The sequence below is a fragment of the Leishmania braziliensis genome, chromosome 35, assembly GCF_000002845.2.
Source record: "Leishmania braziliensis MHOM/BR/75/M2904 complete genome, chromosome 35".
NCBI classification, from domain to species: domain Eukaryota; phylum Euglenozoa; class Kinetoplastea; order Trypanosomatida; family Trypanosomatidae; genus Leishmania; species Leishmania braziliensis.
Window position 1 is genome coordinate 451,111 of NC_009326.2, and position 17,443 is coordinate 468,553.

Here is a 17,443-nt window from a genome sequence, read left to right on the forward strand (position 1 = left end):
CACTCTGAACGATTAAAGGAGCTCTCCTCCAAGAAGCTGCACGCCTGCCCGTTGACTAACAAGAACGTGTTCCCGTGCACCCTGGGAACCGAGGGGCCCTACTACGTAGCCTTCGTCACGCCGTCGATCCACTACACCATGGGCGGCTGCCTCATCTCCCCTTCGGCTGAAATGCAGACGATAGACAATACCGGCGTGACCCCCGTTCGTCGTCCCATCCCTGGGCTCTTTGGCGCTGGCGAGGTGACTGGTGGCGTGCACGGTGGAAACCGCCTCGGCGGCAACTCGCTGTTGGAGTGCGTCGTCTTTGGAAGGATCGCCGGTGCCCGCGCGGCTGCAATTCTGCAGGAGGGGGCCGCGGGGTTGCCCCTGCTTGGGGGAGGGCAGGCCGGGTGAAAACGGGCCGCGCCCAAAAGCCATGGCGGCAGCAAAAAAGCGGAAGCAGCCGCACCAGGAACGCGAAAAAAAAAAACGCAGGGTACGGGCAGACACATCATACACCTGAAAACGCCCGAGAGGAAGCCGCATCCAAAGGAAGGGAAAAACATTCGCATGGCGAAAAAAGCAACAGAGAAAGGCCGAAAACAATGACGCGCTTTGGGGGGGAACCGCGAGAACCGCCCAGTCAAGCTCGGGTTTCCAAGAAGGCACGATGCCCCCCCCCCTCCACCAGGCGGATAGAGGCGATCCCCGGGAAGTGAAAAAGAAGCATGGACATAGCAATCGCCGAAAGAACATCACGGGCCTTGCTCAGAAGACGCGGTGGCAACAAAAAAAAAAAAAAACATTTAGAGACACGCGGAGGCGCTGCAGAAACGTAAAAAACAAGCGCCGACGGAAAACACCAATAGGAAACAGAAAGCAAACGCCGAAAGTCAATGAGCCTGAAAGGACAAACATAAGCAAGAAACGCCACTTATTCGAAACAAGGGAAGGAATCCCAGCGCATCCCCCGACACCACCGAACCCCAATACGTATTATCCGCGCCGCCATCCGTATGCAAAGAAAAAAATGCGGCGGGGGCGCCGTCGCTGACAGCTGGTTGCGGCGCTTACCCAACGCTGGCCAGCGCAGGCTCGCGCAAACAACGCAGACCCCGGCCGCGCCTTCGGTAGAAGCACGGCGGAAAGCAGGGGGCACGAGCAGAACAGCGTCATCGCGCCGCCCCTCCCCCGCGCGCGCGCAAGGCGTCCCGAGGCGTTATCCGAAACCAAGGCCGCTCAACACCCTTACTTTAACCAGGGCGCCCCCGCAGAACCCCGGGCCACAAACATAAACAGCTCGCCTTGCGCCACTCTGTTCGGGGCCCCGGCTCCGGGGGCGGGCGGCCTCCGCACACCCCCGCCCCTCTTTAAACAAGAGGCGCAGGAAACCCCTCCGGGCCGAAAGGCGCGGGGGCCAGCGCCAAACCACCCCCGATTCATGCGAAAAAAAAAACATTCATGCGCCACGGCGCTCCGGTAAAGGGGGTTTGGGCTTTTCCTAGCCAGGCGTTTGCATTGAACGGGTCGGGTTCTGGGTAATTGGGGGTGCTGCTGGCTGGCTTTGCGGGGTCTTGGAACGGGCGGGGATCAGGCGCCGCCGCCCCGCGCCCATTCACACAAAACCCCCCCCCGACGCCGGAAACGCCACATGCGTTCACCGCAGATGCCGCGCAGGATCCCAGAAGCCGGGCGCCATTCAAGAGAGAGACTGGGTGATAAAGGCCCCATTCGCCGCGCAGCCGTGAGCGACGCGAAGGGGGCGGACTTGTATGGTCTCCGGGACGCATGCGGCGCGGCTCGTTTTGAAAAAAGGGCACGCCAAACCAGCAGCGCCGGGGCGGGGGCGTCCGCGTTTCCCGGCCCGTTGGCGGGGCATGATGGCCACCGCCCGCGGAGCACGGCGGCTTGCTTCAGACGAAGCGGGTGCGCCTCACGCAAAGCTCCGGGTGTTGCGTCGCGCCGGGCGTTTTCTGCTTCGCGGGGCGCCTGGCGAGTGCGCCGCCCGCAGCCGAGAAAACGGCAACGCCTGGGGCACGGCGGTGCAGAAAGCCGCTGGCGTGCACGACAGCGGTGAGCTCTTTGAAAAGGATACGTTCGCCTCTGGCAAGGGCGGCAGCTGCCAGCCAGAGTTGGTACGGACGCTGTCCGACCACAGCGCAGAAGCCATCGAGTGGCTCTCCTCGTTCGGCATCCCGCTGACTGCCCTTACGCAGCTCGGCGGTGCAAGTCGCAAGCGCTGCCACCGCGCCCCAGACAACCCAGACGGGACCCCGCTGCCGATCGGCTTCACCATTGTGCGTGCCCTGGAGAACTACATTCGCACGAACTTGTCCGACATCGTGCGCATCGAAACCAATGCGCGTCTCATCTCACTGATGCACAGTAAGGAGGACAACGCAGTGGTAGTGCAAGGCATCACGTACGCCACGCAAACTGCAAGTGGAGAGGGGAAGATTCGCAAACTACAGGCCCGTGCCGTCATTCTCGCCACCGGCGGCTTCTCGAACGACCACACGGCCAACTCGCTTCTGCAGCAGTACGCACCGCAACTATCCTCCTTCCCCACAACCAACGGCGTGTGGGCCACAGGCGATGGCGTCAAGGCGGCGCGTGAGCTTGGCGTGGAGCTTGTCGACATGGACAAGGTGCAGCTGCACCCGACCGGCCTGCTGGACCCGAAGGATCCGTCGAATCGCACCAAGTACCTCGGCCCCGAGGCGCTGCGTGGCTCCGGCGGCGTGCTGCTGAACAAGAACGGTGAGCGCTTTGTGAACGAGCTGGACCTGCGCTCCGTCGTGTCGCAGGCGATTATTGAGCAGAACAACGTCTACCCCGGGTCCGGCGGCAGCAAATTCGCATACTGTGTGCTGAATGAGGCCGCGGCGAAGCTCTTCGGAAAGAACTTCCTGGGCTTCTACTGGCACCGTCTTGGCCTCTTCGAGAAGGTGGAGGACGTCGCTGGCCTGGCGAAGCTGATTGGCTGCCCCGAGGAGAATGTGACGGCAACTCTGAAGGAGTACAAGGAGCTCTCCTCCAAGAAGCTGCACGCCTGCCCGTTGACTAACAAGAACGTGTTCCCGTGCACCCTGGGAACCGAGGGGCCCTACTACGTAGCCTTCGTCACGCCGTCGATCCACTACACCATGGGCGGCTGCCTCATCTCCCCTTCGGCTGAAATGCAGACGATAGACAATACCGGCGTGACCCCCGTTCGTCGTCCCATCCCTGGGCTCTTTGGCGCTGGCGAGGTGACTGGTGGCGTGCACGGTGGAAACCGCCTCGGCGGCAACTCGCTGTTGGAGTGCGTCGTCTTTGGAAGGATCGCCGGCGCCCGCGCGGCTGCAATTCTGCAGGAGGGGGCCGCGGGGTTGCCCCTGCTTGGGGGAGGGCAGGCCGGGTGAAAACGGGCCGCGCCCAAAAGCCATGGCGGCAGCAAAAAAGCGGAAGCAGCCGCACCAGGAACGCGAAAAAAAAAAACGCAGGGTACGGGCAGACACATCATACACCTGAAAACGCCCGAGAGGAAGCCGCATCCAAAGGAAGGGAAAAACATTCGCATGGCGAAAAAAGCAACAGAGAAAGGCCGAAAACAATGACGCGCTTTGGGGGGGAACCACGAGAACCGCCCAGTCAAGCTCGGGTTTCCAAGAAGGCACGATGCCCCCCCCCCCTCCCCCAGGCGGATAGAGGCGATCCCCGGGAAGTGAAAAAGAAGCATGGACATAGCAATCGCCGAAAGAACATCACGGGCCTTGCTCAGAAGACGCGGTGGCAACAAAAAAAAAAAAACATTTAGAGATACGCGGAGGCGCTGCAGAAACGTAAAAAACAAGCGCCGACGGAAAACACCAATAGGAAACAGAAAGCAAACGCCGAAAGTCAATGAGCCTGAAAGGACAAACATAAGCAAGAAACGCCACTTATTCGAAACAAGGGAAGGAATCCCAGCGCATCCCCCGACACCACCGAACCCCAATACGTATTATCCGCGCCGCCATCCGTATGCAAAGAAAAAAATGCGGCGGGGGCGCCGTCGCTGACAGCTGGTTGCGGCGCTTACCCAACGCTGGCCAGCGCAGGCTCGCGCAAACAACGCAGACCCCGGCCGCGCCTTCGGTAGAAGCACGGCGGAAAGCAGGGGGCACGAGCAGAACAGCGTCATCGCGCCGCCCCTCCCCCGCGCGCGCGCAAGGCGTCCCGAGGCGTTATCCGAAACCAAGGCCGCTCAACACCCTTACTTTAACCAGGGCGCCCCCGCAGAACCCCGGGCCACAAACATAAACAGCTCGCCTTGCGCCACTCTGTTCGGGGCCCCGGCTCCGGGGGCGGGCGGCCTCCGCACACCCCCGCCCCTCTTTAAACAAGAGGCGCAGGAAACCCCTCCGGGCCGAAAGGCGCGGGGGCCAGCGCCAAACCACCCCCGATTCATGCGAAAAAAAAAACATTCATGCGCCACGGCGCTCCGGTAAAGGGGGTTTGGGCTTTTCCTAGCCAGGCGTTTGCATTGAACGGGTCGGGTTCTGGGTAATTGGGGGTGCTGCTGGCTGGCTTTGCGGGGTCTTGGAACGGGCGGGGATCAGGCGCCGCCGCCCCGCGCCCATTCACACAAAACCCCCCCCGACGCCGGAAACGCCACATGCGTTCACCGCAGATGCCGCGCAGGATCCCAGAAGCCGGGCGCTATTCAAGAGAGAGACTGGGTGATAAAGGCCCCATTCGCCGCGCAGCCGTGAGCGACGCGAAGGGGGCGGACTTGTATGGTCTCCGGGACGCATGCGGCGCGGCTCGTTTTGAAAAAAGGGCACGCCAAACCAGCAGCGCCGGGGCGGGGGCGTCCGCGTTTCCCGGCCCGTTGGCGGGGCATGATGGCCACCGCCCGCGGAGCACGGCGGCTTGCTTCAGACGAAGCGGGTGCGCCTCACGCAAAGCTCCGGGTGTTGCGTCGCGCCGGGCGTTTTCTGCTTCGCGGGGCGCCTGGCGAGTGCGCCGCCCGCAGCCGAGAAAACGGCAACGGGGATTAGGAGGACGCGCTCTGCGAGTGCAAGGTGCTCTATGAGAGTATGCGGCGCTTTGGCAACTGGTCTTTAAGGCGGTTTTCCTGGTGTCAGGTTGCAACGTGTTTTTGGTGTTGCCGATGGCGATAATCGCCGTCGTAGGTGTGCATGATTTTTTTCTGGGTTTTTTTCAGAGTTTTTCTAGGAGAGTTGTTAACGTGGTGAGTGAAACATAAAATGGATGGAAAAGTTGTGTTGACTCTCTGTTTTTCCCCGCTTCAATTGTCAATGAGGCGTTTGGCGCCGGGGCTGGCGTGCCGATGCCGGGGGGAAAAATCACGTTGCCTTTGATGAGCGGCGGCGCTTCGTCCTTGCTGGCGGAGCGGGCCCCGCCTGGTTTTGTCGTGCGGGTTGGTAGAACGGTGGCGGTTTTGGAAGCGGCGCGGTTCGTGTTATGGACCTGTCGAAAAAGTTTAGCAATAGAAGTATGTGGCTCGCTTTCCCTTTGGGCGGGGGGAGGGGTCGAAAGGAAGTCCCCGGGGGCCTTTTCAAAGCATTTCTATCCGGGAAGGGAGTGCTGTGGCCTGCATTCTCCGTCTGGAATGGGTGGGGGTGTGTTTGCATGTTGCCCGGCGTGGGGCCTGGTTTGGGGGAAAGGTGTTTTGGGGTAAACATCACGGCCGATAATTTTCGGTGACCAGGAACGCGCTGCGTGGGCAAAGGGATATGAGCTGTTTTTGATATGCCGTGGGGACAGTGTTTTGCGCAGCGCATGGCCGAAGTGTTGCCGTGTGGTCTCTTTGGCCCCGTGTTCGTCATGTTTTTGGTGCTGTCTTTTAGCTGTTGGGGGGGGGGGGTTGTTTTTGGTGCTGGCTGTCTTTCCGGCGGCCTGCGCTGCGGTGTTGGTGAAGGGGATCTCTGGTGGCTCTTTTTCGATGGGGGGGGGGGGCGGGCGGCGCCGCTGTTTGGCCTTTTTGCGGCCACGAGGAAACTCTGAAAAATGTCACGGCGCGGCGTTTGAACACCCCATGGGGATCAGTTGGCCAATTTTTTCACGCCGCGCAAATGAAAGGGTTGGGTCAAGGACTTTCTCGCGGGCTCGGTGGGGCTGGGGATGGGGTGTTGGGCTGCTGCGGTGGCGTTTGGGGTTCGCGCTGCGGGGTTGAGGACGGCCAGCCATGCTCCCATTTTCCATTTCAGATTCCGCACCGAAACCTAATGTAGGACGGTGATTTCACCTCTTTGGCCGAGTCAACAGTTCTCATAAGGGAACGTCACGTGATCGGTATTCGCCACCACCTCACCCTGAGGGGAGGATTTATGCCATGTGCTCTGTTGTGAAAGCGCGTGCAATGTTACGCGTGAAAAACAGCTCGGCTTTACCTCTGCCTTTCTCACCACACCTTTTCTTTCTTCAAGATGGAACAAAAGTTAATATGTGAAAAATGGAGGCGAATCACAGCACCCGGAATCATTTAACGGGAAGAGCATACAGCTCTCACTACTTCACTCTTTTGAAAATCCGCGAGCAGCTCCCTATTTCTGCGGCCAAGTCGCGTATTCAAAAGCTGGTGAGTCAGTATCAGACGCTACTTCTTGTTGGAGAAACAGGGAGTGGAAAGACCACTCAGGTTCCTCAGTACATTTTGGAGCTCAAACCGGAGCGTAGAATTGCTTGCACGCAACCTCGGCGTGTTGCTGCAACAAGTGTGAGTGAGCGTGTCGCTGAAGAGATGGATGTTGAGCTCGGCGAGGAGGTAGGCTACTCTATTCGCTTTGATGACAAGTGTTCTGAGAAAACACGCCTGAAATACCTGACAGATGGTATGCTTCTGCGTGAGGCGATGGTGGACCCGCTGTTGAGCTCCTACAGTGTAATTGTTCTTGATGAAGCTCACGAACGCACTGTGTCCACCGATATCTTGATTGGCACCTTGAAGGAGCTTCTTCCAAAGCGGCCGGATCTTCGGGTTGTAGTGATGTCTGCGACCCTCGAAGAAAAGCGCTTTCAAGAGTATTTTCCCAAGGCACCGCTTGTTCATATTTCTGGCCGTATGTATGGAGTTGAGGTATACTACTCAAAGGCGCCAGAAGCTAACTACGTAGAAGCGGCCATTCGCACAGCAACACAGATTCATCTTTATGAAGGCGAGGGAGACATTCTTATATTTTTGACCGGTGAAGATGAAATCGAGACAACTGTGGAACGCCTGCAAAATGGTATCCGGATGGCAGAGCACAGCAGCGCCAACTGCCATCACGGCCCCGTTGTAGTATTGCCCTTGTACTCTGCTCTACCACCGTCACAACAGCGAAAGGTGTTTAAGACAGCTCCAGAGGGAACGCGGAAAATAGTTGTGGCCACAAATGTGGCCGAAACTTCATTGACAATTGCCGGGGTTGTTTTTGTGGTTGACTGCGGTTTCTCAAAGCAAAAGGTTTTCAATCCGAAGCTTCGAGTCGAGTCGCTACTCGTAACTCCAATTAGCCAGGCGAGTGCTCGGCAGCGCTGCGGTCGTGCTGGACGTACTAAGCCGGGAAAATGCTTTCGGCTGTATACGGCAAAATCTTTTCACTCAGCCTTACAGCCCAATACGTACCCTGAAATTCTTCGTTGCAACCTCGGCAGCATTGTTTTGCATATGAAAAAAATGGGGATCGAAGATTTGGTCAACTTCGACTTTGTTGAGCCGCCTGCACCCGAGACGCTGATGCGCGCGTTAGAGTTGCTCAATTTCCTTGGCGCACTGGACGACGATGGCAATCTTACAAAGGAGGGGAGCTTGATGTCAGAGTTTCCTGTAGATCCAGAAATGGCATCGATGCTTTTTCACAGCCCTAAGTTCGGGTCTTCTGAGGATATTGCACGAATTTCTGCCATGCTGTCAGTGCAAAATCCATTCATCACACCCTCAAATGACCAGCGAGGCCGTGCGATGCGGTGCCGCGAACAGTTCTATCATCCAACAGGAGATCACATTGCGTATCTGAACGCTTTCAATGCTTTCTACGAGGTGAACAATCAAAGCACCTCTTGGTGCACAGAGAACTATATCAATCCTCGTGTGATGAAGCAGGCAGTGAATATTTACCGTCAACTTGTCGGAATTTTGCGCCGCCTGAATTTGCCTATTAACAGCACGTATACTGCACAACAGCGGCACGTGCAGCATGAGGATGCTCCAGCGGAGTTGGAATTCGCGAACGATGTTCGGCGTGCCATCGTGAAAGGGTACTTCACAAAGGTGGCGCTCTCTCTTCCAACAAAGCACCAGTTTATGACACTCAAAGACGATGTGAAGTGCCTTCTTTTTCCATCGACATACCTGAACCGCCGCCCCAAATTTGTAGTGTTTAACGAGCTAGTCCTCACTAGTAACACGTACATAAGAACGGTAACAGCTGTCTCCGAAGACTGGCTGCTCGAGTCGAGTCCTTCGTACTTCGCCCAGGATGAGTTTGAAGGAGTTACAAAGCAGGTTTTTGATGACATTTTCCGGAGGGCAAACAAGGAAAAAGAGCGTCGTTCGAAGCGAACACGGTCACCCACTGGTGATGACTAGCCCTCTTTTCTAAACGCACGAAAATGTGACACATAGGTTTGTAATTATTCTCGATAAGTTGTCTCTTACTCGCAGGTCCGCAACGTAACAGCGTCTAAAAATGACAATAAGCTAAGATGAAAATTCCAGATACGACTTTAAAATTTGCATGGAGGTTCTATGCTGGTTGCATCTGTCGATCTCGTGTGGACTTGATAAGTTTTTTTTTTTTTATTTGAGAGGCTGCATCATCACATTCTTGGCTTCTCATTTTGAGTGCAAAGCCACGCAAGTTTAATGCCTAGGAGAGAGAAAAATTACAATAACTCTTCTACCCTTCTGATACCCTCTCTCTTTCCCTTGAGGTCATCTCTGTGCCTATCATATCCGTTGCTGTCTCTTAGAGTATTTTCTTTCTTCTTGGTCCAAGCAAGAAACATGAAAGCCTTCTTTATAACAGTTTTAGTCGCCATTTTGGCCGCTACATTAGTGTCGGCCGGTATGACCGAGTCTGATTTTAAGAAGATGAAAGTTAAAGATATTCGTGCTTTCTTGATGGACCGCGGGTTGGAGTGTATAGGGTGCCAGGAGAAGAGCGATTTTGTTCGCATGGCATACCAACACCGCGACAAAAGCCCTATCGGAAGTGCGAAAAAGCGAGAGATTCCCAGCAAAAAGTTCTGGGAGGCATGGAGTGACATCGCGAAACAGGAATGCCAAAATGCTGTGAAGCGGCGTGGGAACGATGCAGATGCTGAACCATTTTCTATCATTTGCGACACCATACATTCTGCAGCTGATTCATACCTGATGCAGCACGGCAGGCGTGTTGCCAACCAGCTCAAGAAAACGCCGCTCCACTTGCTGGAGACCTCATTTAAAGACGTTTATTATGAAGCTGGGCTTCACCTATTCCAGACGCTGGCGGATTACTGCCTCGCATCCCCTTCGTCACAGACAGCGTGTCAGTCATTAGGGTCTGTCTTGAGTACGATGGATGGTTCTTCTGGTGCGAATTTTAAGGTTTGGACTACCAATGTCGGCATTGAAAATACAAATCCCATGTATGACATCATCGGTGAACATGCTGATTTGTGAAAAATGGGGCTTCAAGCATTTTCCGGAAGGTTTAGTTTCGTTTCGAGTCGGTCTTTATTTTTTCTTTCTCTCAACTGGCGACGTACGGCATTCTTTTATGTACTTTCTTCTGACGTCTTGCACGAGATGGGCTCTCATGCATAGTCCTTGTTTCCCAACTCTGTAACCTTCGCAGGAAGACAAGCTGCACATAGCAAGAGAGGAGCATCTCTCTATTGTTCCCTGCACTCAGTTCCAAGAGCCCATCTGGGTACTCCTTCGCGACTTTATTTCTTTGCGGTTCTCTGCTTTTAGAGGCTCCCGTTTCTTCGTGACGCCGAGCCTGTCGAGGCTACTCTCACCTCTTCTTGGCAATGACATTTTGGAGATTCTAATCTCCACCATTGTCCTTGAACAGCTCATCATTTCTTACATGGGTTTTCCAGAGAACCCCTCTACATACTTTAAAGAAACCTATGTGCTCTGCGTTCTCCACTGACATTCGGAAGTTTGCTTTGTCGACTAACTACTCTTTCTCCTTTCTATTGATCTTCCCTTTTTAGACTTTTCCCTCTACAGAGCACACACACACACCTACACACATATACACAAACTATGAAGTCGGTGTTTATCACCGGTGGGAACCGCGGGATCGGTCTGGAGACGGCTCGGCAAATGGGCAAACTTGGCTACTATGTGATCATCAGCTGCCGAAGTGAGGAACAGGCAAAGGCCTCCATGGAGAAGCTGTCTGCGGACGGTGTGAAGGCTGACTATGTGATCATGGATGTGGTGGATGAATCCTCTGTTGCAAAGGCAGCTGCGGAGTTGTCCAAGAAGCTCAACGGCGTTCTCGATGTCCTCATCAATAACGCTGGATATAACGTCCCTCGCGGCGATATGAGCCGAGTCAACCTTGACGATATGCGGAAGTGCTACGAGGTGAACGTGATAGGCGCTATATGCGTGACAAACCACTTTCTGGACATGGTGAAGAAGTCCCCCGCCGGCCGGATTGTGAACGTCGGATCCATCATGGGGAGCTGCGAGCTGGGAGTCTCCACTCTGAGCAGCGCTCCGTACAGCTGCTCGAAGGCTGCCATGAACATGTACACTGTGAATCTGGCGAGCTCTCTGAAGGATACAAATGTGAAGGTGAACTGTGCTCATCCCGGATGGGTGAAGACGAACATGGGCGGCGCTGACGCACCGTTGGAAGTCACTGAGGGAGCGGAAACAAGCGTGTACCTTGCCACGCTGCCACCCGATGGCTCCACTGGCGGGTTCTTCCACAAGCAGAATCGTCTGGCCTGGTAGCTATAATATCATGCTTCTATTGTTTCTACGGTTTTGGGACGACCCTTCGCGCTCAAAGCAAGAGACACTCTGCGCCTGCTTCTTCACAAAGCGCAGCAGGCTTGGTGTTTCTCGTGCATTGCTTTCCACGAGAAGCGGATGCTGAAGTGCCTTATTATTCTGAACACAACAGTGTGCTGTACACTGCAACACAAACGCGCACCACCCTTTTGTGTTTTTCTCTTCGCTTCGCCGACACTTCCACCATGCATATAGTGGGACTTAGCTTCCATTTTTCCTTTTACTGCATCTTTTCATCGTTCCTAACTCAGTGGGAACTCATCTGAACTTCTCGTAGTATACGGTAGTTGATGCCGGTAGGCGGAAGCTCGACTCCTTGCTTCCTCTCACCTTCAAAAGTGCGCTGCGTCGATCTCGACGGAAAAATGCAGTACTTCACCGAAAAAAATTTCGACTGAATTCTCACTTTATGTATCTACTCCACTCCACGCGTTTTTTTTCGTCTTCACAGTTTTTCTTTCCACATTCGCAGTTTCAAACACTCTTGGTGCAATTTGCCAATCAACAGCACACCCACGCCTCGAATTTACTCATCGGCATGTCCTCTCCGCGCAAAGTGGCGCTTGTGACTGGTGCCAACCGTGGAATTGGATTTGCGACTGCTCGTCGCCTAGGTGAGCTTGGTTTCAAGGTGCTTCTAGGCGCACGCGACGCAAAACGCGGTGAGGAGGCCGTCAACACGCTGCGTAAGGACAAGTTAGATGTGGATCTGCTACTGATGACGCCGACGGACCCCGCTTCTGTAGAGGCCGCCGCGCAGAAGGTTGAGGTTGACTACAAGCGCCTTGATGTGCTCATCAACAACGCGGGCCTCATGGATTTTGACAACAAGGTGTTCCCCTTGAACATTCAGCGCATGCGTGATGAGTTTGAGATCAACTTCTTTGCAACTGTGGACATCACAAACAACTTCCTCCCGCTGATGCTGCGGTCGTCGGAGGCGCCGCGTTTGGTGTTTGTGTCAACGCCGCTCGGAACGCATGAGACTGTGGACCGCCCGCAGAACAAGTACGCGCACCCCAAATTGACGGCGTATAAGTGCACCAAGTCCGCTGTGAACATGTATGCGCACAACCTTGCCAAATATCTCGAGAAGCACTCTGAGGAGGCTGGTGGTAGCGCTGCTTCTGCGAAAGTGAATTGCTGTTACCCTGGGTACGTGCAAACTGACATGTGCTTCAACTCCACGGAGGCGCACTTCACCCCCTACGAAGGCGCTGAGACAAGTGTATGGCTCGCCACCCTGCCGACGGACGGGCCAACTGGTGGCTTTTACCACCGTGGCCAGAAGCTGCCATGGTAGTACCAACGCGCAGTGTGCGGATTGCTGGCAACCCGCTCATTTGCACGGCTAGGATTGCCTCTAGCGTATTAGACGAAGTCTCTCCTCCAAGCGGACCTGCATTACACTTTGTTCCCCTCGAAAACGGATTTCCTCAATTTCTATTTCTTTTGTTCGTAACTCACCTCTCTATCAGCTTTCCCCCTTTTCTTAGTAGCTGACCTGTGGTGTCATGTCGACTCGTTCACATTTCAGGGTAGAATTTTACACTCGACCGTGTAATTCGTATGTTTCATACTGGCGCAAAGAAGGAAAAAGTAGCTGACTTTTAGGAGAGGTGTATGTACCACTCGCCACCTCTCAGGGACTGAGAGTGAAAATAATGCCAGTTTCGCAGCGCAGTCGTCACTGCTACTGCGGAATTGGTTGTGGGTGCGTGTAAGTACAGGGGATTGATGTGCACGGTGGAGTTTACCTCATACTCTCTCCCTGACTGATGGTCTGTGAATGAAGGCGATTGTCTTGCTACTTCTCGCTCTAACGTTTCGTTGTCCTCTTTGTTTAGTCTCGCATTTCGAACTTGGTGTTGTTGCCCAGTTAACTGCACGTGGGAAGCGAGTGGCAAGTTAGAATCATACCTGCTGTGCGCATTCTTCTCTTTATCCTCGACGGACACATGGAGCTAGGACATGTTTGGACGAGCTACCGAGATCATTGAGTAAAGAAAAAAGAGAGAAAGCTGTAAACATCTCATGCTGGGCGGCACGTATCGCGACGCCGCGGCTAGCGGGCTATCGGAAGAAAACGAGGAGGAAGAGCTTGGACTTCCATCATCTTCTCCCCGAACATCTTCCGCGGAGGCGTGCAGTCGCGGCAGAAGTGCTTTCGGGAGCGGAAAGGATGTGCTGTCTAGAATACCGGGTAATGGTGCAATACGAAGTCTTCGCACGGCAGACGCCGACGACGAGTTTGCACTCAACATCCCGTTTGTGGCGTCAAAAGGTAGCGCTTCTCATATTGGACTGGGAGCATTCGCATCGACGGGCCCCACCACCTCATCACATGTCGAAAGTAGACCGCATCAGCAAAGGACACCTGCGGCAACTGCCGAAACCCGATCCTCAGTGTCTGACAGAGAGCAGGGGGAGCGACAGTTGTCGATCGCCGGCAAATGGGAGAAAGCAGAAAGTGCGTTACTGAACAAGTACCAGGGCTCCGACATACTAGATGATTCTGATCGCCGACAGGATGAGGAAGAATTCCGAGCCTGGAAAGCGCGGGACGCGTTTCGGCGGCAACAGCTGCAACTATGACACACATGTACCTCTCAGAGCAACATTTCGTTGTACAGGTCAGCGGCGGCGAACAGTGAGTCTGTTGGGATGAAAGGGTCTGAGTATGGAAATGTAGGTGACTCGTGCTATGGGTATAATTTTAAGCTTGTTATATAAGGTAAATGTTACTCCGCGAGTGGAGACCTGATTCAGCGCCCTGATGGCTCTCTGGCATGAAACTCTTTGCTTACAGATATTATTTGGCCAATGGCTTCTATTATAACTGTCTCTCGTTGCTCTGAACTCAACATAGTGGCCGATGTCGACGAGCTCTGTTTGCTGTTCCCCAGGAGAGAAAAGTGGAACGCCACAGTTTTTCGTTGTTGCCCATTCCTGTGGTTTGATTGCTATTCTCGTCTTTCCCTATAGAGCAGACGGGCTTGTGGCAACCCCTGTTGCTAGCGTATCGAGAGAGACAGCTCTGATGGATTCTCCTACCTTCTTACACATTCCCCAGTTTTTCTGATGTCGTTTCTCATTAAAGGCAATTATTGTCACACACCAAGAAAAACGCTCTGTTTTATCTTCTTTTTTTTTTTTCGAAACTTTGTCAGCGACTCTACATCGGCCACGAAGAAGAAGCACCTACCGTGGTTGATTTGGGGTACTTCTTGCTGCTCTTTTTTCAAATGCAAAGGAAAGAAATACCATGGGATGTGATGCGCCTTGCGCACCCTGAAAAGCAACAGGCGTGAGGTATTCACATCGACAGCTTCACGTTCTCTTTTCCTATTAATTTACTCAGAACACTATCCCAGTGAGACAGCCAAAGACCAGAAAAGTAGAACAGACTTTTTTTCATAGACGCACCGAACTCCCCTGCTACGTTGCAGACTAACAGCACAGTGGCCTAACGCACTAGCGGCAGCAAGAGGCGGGAGATAAATCGTATATCCATACACATAGCTGGAAATCAGCGAATACACGTACACACACACACGGTGCTTTCGGTGCAGCGATGTCTTCTCGATGGCCTTCCTCCCTCCTCAACACCACCAACAAGCGGCTCACGGAGCGCATTGAGCAGCTGACGCTTGACCTCGACAATAAACGCAACTCTGTTGTGGAGCATCGCGAGGTAGTAGCACTCCTCAAAAAACATCAGCACCAAGCCCAGCAGCAGATCAAGGCCACCGCAGAGGCGGTAGAGCGCGAGCGGGCTGTTGTTGAAGATGATGAGGGCAAACTCAGACAGCTCCGGCAGGAGTCTGAGACAGAAACGCGACGAGCGCGCCAGGCAAAAGAGGCGGAAATACAACTCTCTCAAGCCGTGTCCGCTTTAGAGGCAACTGTAGATCAGCACTGCCGTGTTTTGAGTGGGAAACGAGAGATCGCTGTGGAGCTCGAGGAGGAGGCAAAGGAGCTGGTGGCGGCACACCTCAGCCGCCAGCGTGTTGGGGATGAGCTGGCTGCTGCACAGCGCGAGGTTTCATCGACGTTGTGGGTCACGCTTGATAACCTCAACGAACAAGTTCGTGTCACCGCATGCCGCTTGGAGGAGGCACGAGGTGAGCGGCTTCATGTGTTGCAGGAAGTGGATGCCATGCAGCTCGCGTTACAGGATGCTGTCAAGGACCAGGCGGAGAGCTTGCGTGCACTGAAGCTAGTTAATGTGCAAACTTCCCAGCTGGATACGCAGGTGCTGGAAAATGCCAAATCCATGGAGGTTCTGCTGGAGACTGCCCATGAGAAGGAGAAGCTCCGCGGTGACCTGCACGCCACGTTGGAGCGGCTCCTCGGGGATAACAAGCTCCAAGCACTCTCGCGTGATCTTAAACGTGAGAGGTACGACAGGCAAGTCCATGCGCTCCAAAAGGCTGTGGAAGACTTGCGAGACGACGAGGCGCGCTCACTGATTTCAACGCGCTGTGAGCAGGCCGAGATACAGCAGCTTTGTCAACAGCGTCGAGAGCTCGAACACGTCATCCTATTGTGCGAGGAGAAGAGACAGCTGCTGGCACAGCAGCAGGCACGTCGTGATGCGCTGGAGGGCGCCCGTGCGCAGATGCAGCGGGATGAGTCAACCGGGCAGCCGTCACCAGCGGCGCTGCGGGACATGATCCTAGGTCTTGGACGGCAAGAAGCGCAGCTGGAAGACCGGGTAGAGCGCACCCGTGCGAAGCTCACCGATGCGATTCAGACTTTCATGGACGAGGGTCGAAAGAGTGAGGAGGTCAACGCTGCGGTAGCTAATATGATGAAGGTTAAATGGACCCTAGTCGCGGACCAGGAAACCGCAGAAGGTCACATGCAGCTTCTTAAGGAGAGAAGCAACAAGCTTTCGGAAGAACTGAGCGAGCGGCAGGCGTTGCTCCCCTCGATGCAGGCGTTGGCGTTGGAGCGGCAGGCTCAGCGCCAGGCCTCTTGGCTGCGCGAGATTGAGCAGCTACGCGGTACCCTTCTGCGTGTGCAGCGAGACCATCGGCTGCTGCTACATGACACTGTGACTCTTCGCAGTAGCTGGCATCGCACGCGCAAAGCATTGGAGGAGAAGGATGTGTCGCAGGGCAAGATGATGGGCGACTTGCGTCTGCTTGAGGCGGAAGTGTCCAGGCTGGACCGAGAGGTGACGGCCACCGTAGAGGAACACCATATCCGGTTGCTTCAGCACGAACAGGCAGGAGTGACGCTGCAGTCATTGATGAGGGCAGCTGATGCACAGGTTAGTACGCTCAAGGAGACGGCGGGGGTCGAGGCGTACCTTCGTGCTGAAGTACAGATCGAGGAGGAGCGGATTCAGGCTGACATGCGAGGGGCCCTTATCGAACTGCACCTCAACGAGAACGAAGTGCACGAGCTGAGCGAGGAGCTGCAGCGGCATCGGAAGAAGCTGAATCTTCTTCGCCTCCGCTACGAGGAGACGATGGCGTCGATGGCTCGCGCAGCACAAAAGCCGCTGAACGAGGAGGAAAGAGGGTCTACCCCGCTACCCCTACTCAACAGTGAGAGTGAAACTTGCACCCCAGAGGCGATGCACGCCCATCTGTTGCTGCGTCGCTCCTATGAACGGGAGCAGCTCATGCAACGGGGAAACTACCTCGATCTTCGCTTGGTGGCGCTAGATAGGGAAACAAGCACCCTGCGACAGATGCTGAACGAGTTGCGCTCCTCTCGATGCATCGCAACAGAACATGTCAACGCTCTCGAAGAGCTCACCTCAACAGGAAGAAAAGCTGACACTTCTTCGATCGAAAACTGCAACGCACAACTGGGACCATCGGTTCTTTTGTGTTCTCCTGCACTTGCCAAGGAGCAACTGTTGAGTAGTGCTGAAGTGAGCGAACACTACTGGAGGACTGAACTACAGCTACTAGATGAGGCTTTGGCTGGTATGAGTCGTCAGCGGAATGACTCGCGGGTGCGGCTGCACGAGATGCGCACCGCGTTGAAGGAATTGCAGGACACTGAGCGGCAGAAGCGAATGCAAGTGCAAAAGCTTCGTGAGGATATTCAGCGTTCCCGCAAGTGGGCTAAGGTGGGCGCGAAGCGCAGCAAGTAACTGATCCGCTTGTGTGTACATGAGTACATCGTATTTCTCTGCTGCTTTTTCTCTTCTGCCTCTGGCTAATGAGTGTTTCACGCTCTTAGTGTTGTGCAACCTTCTCAAGTGACTCTTTCGGTGCTTTCTTTCTTTTCCCCCTTCCCCTCTGTACCTCTCTTTTGCTCGGCGCGCTGTCACGCGGCTCTCCTTGTTTTTGTGTTTCGGGAGGTCTGGCACAGCAGCCGCAAAAAGGTAGAGGAGGAGAGCTCCGTTTTCCATGTGCACCCGTTGAGCAGATCTCTCTGCCCCAAGTTCCGCTTGCGCACTATTACCAGCAGGAAGGAGACGTCGAAGGGGGAGAAGGATCATTA

The 17,443-nt window shown here is 54.7% G+C and overlaps 6 protein-coding genes across 6 annotated transcripts; all 6 read left to right on the plus strand.

Annotated features, from left to right (window-relative positions):
- Nucleotides 1-1,754: 1,754 nt before the first annotated feature.
- Nucleotides 1,755-3,386, plus strand: LBRM_34_1110 (putative NADH-dependent fumarate reductase; the record flags this gene model as incomplete). The annotated part of the gene is made up of 1 exon (XM_001568171.1): nucleotides 1,755-3,386. The coding sequence occupies one exon, from the start codon at nucleotides 1,755-1,757 to the stop codon at nucleotides 3,384-3,386; it is 1,632 nt and encodes a 543-aa protein (XP_001568221.1).
- Nucleotides 3,387-6,424: 3,038 nt separating this feature from the next.
- LBRM_34_1120 (putative pre-mRNA splicing factor ATP-dependent RNA helicase) lies at nucleotides 6,425-8,542 on the plus strand (the record flags this gene model as incomplete). The annotated part of the gene is made up of 1 exon (XM_001568172.1): nucleotides 6,425-8,542. The coding sequence occupies one exon, from the start codon at nucleotides 6,425-6,427 to the stop codon at nucleotides 8,540-8,542; it is 2,118 nt and encodes a 705-aa protein (XP_001568222.1).
- A 417-nt stretch (nucleotides 8,543-8,959) lies between these two features.
- Nucleotides 8,960-9,619, plus strand: LBRM_34_1130 (conserved hypothetical protein; the record flags this gene model as incomplete). The annotated part of the gene is made up of 1 exon (XM_001568173.1): nucleotides 8,960-9,619. The coding sequence occupies one exon, from the start codon at nucleotides 8,960-8,962 to the stop codon at nucleotides 9,617-9,619; it is 660 nt and encodes a 219-aa protein (XP_001568223.1).
- Nucleotides 9,620-10,213: 594 nt separating this feature from the next.
- LBRM_34_1140 (putative short chain dehydrogenase) lies at nucleotides 10,214-10,915 on the plus strand (the record flags this gene model as incomplete). The annotated part of the gene is made up of 1 exon (XM_001568174.1): nucleotides 10,214-10,915. The coding sequence occupies one exon, from the start codon at nucleotides 10,214-10,216 to the stop codon at nucleotides 10,913-10,915; it is 702 nt and encodes a 233-aa protein (XP_001568224.1).
- Nucleotides 10,916-11,513: 598 nt separating this feature from the next.
- On the plus strand, nucleotides 11,514-12,278 carry LBRM_34_1150 (putative short chain dehydrogenase; the record flags this gene model as incomplete). The annotated part of the gene is made up of 1 exon (XM_001568175.1): nucleotides 11,514-12,278. The coding sequence occupies one exon, from the start codon at nucleotides 11,514-11,516 to the stop codon at nucleotides 12,276-12,278; it is 765 nt and encodes a 254-aa protein (XP_001568225.1).
- Nucleotides 12,279-14,549: 2,271 nt separating this feature from the next.
- LBRM_34_1160 (conserved hypothetical protein) lies at nucleotides 14,550-17,090 on the plus strand (the record flags this gene model as incomplete). The annotated part of the gene is made up of 1 exon (XM_001568176.1): nucleotides 14,550-17,090. One exon carries the CDS (start codon nucleotides 14,550-14,552, stop codon nucleotides 17,088-17,090), a length of 2,541 nt encoding a protein of 846 aa, XP_001568226.1.
- Between the last annotated feature and the right edge of the window lie 353 nt (nucleotides 17,091-17,443).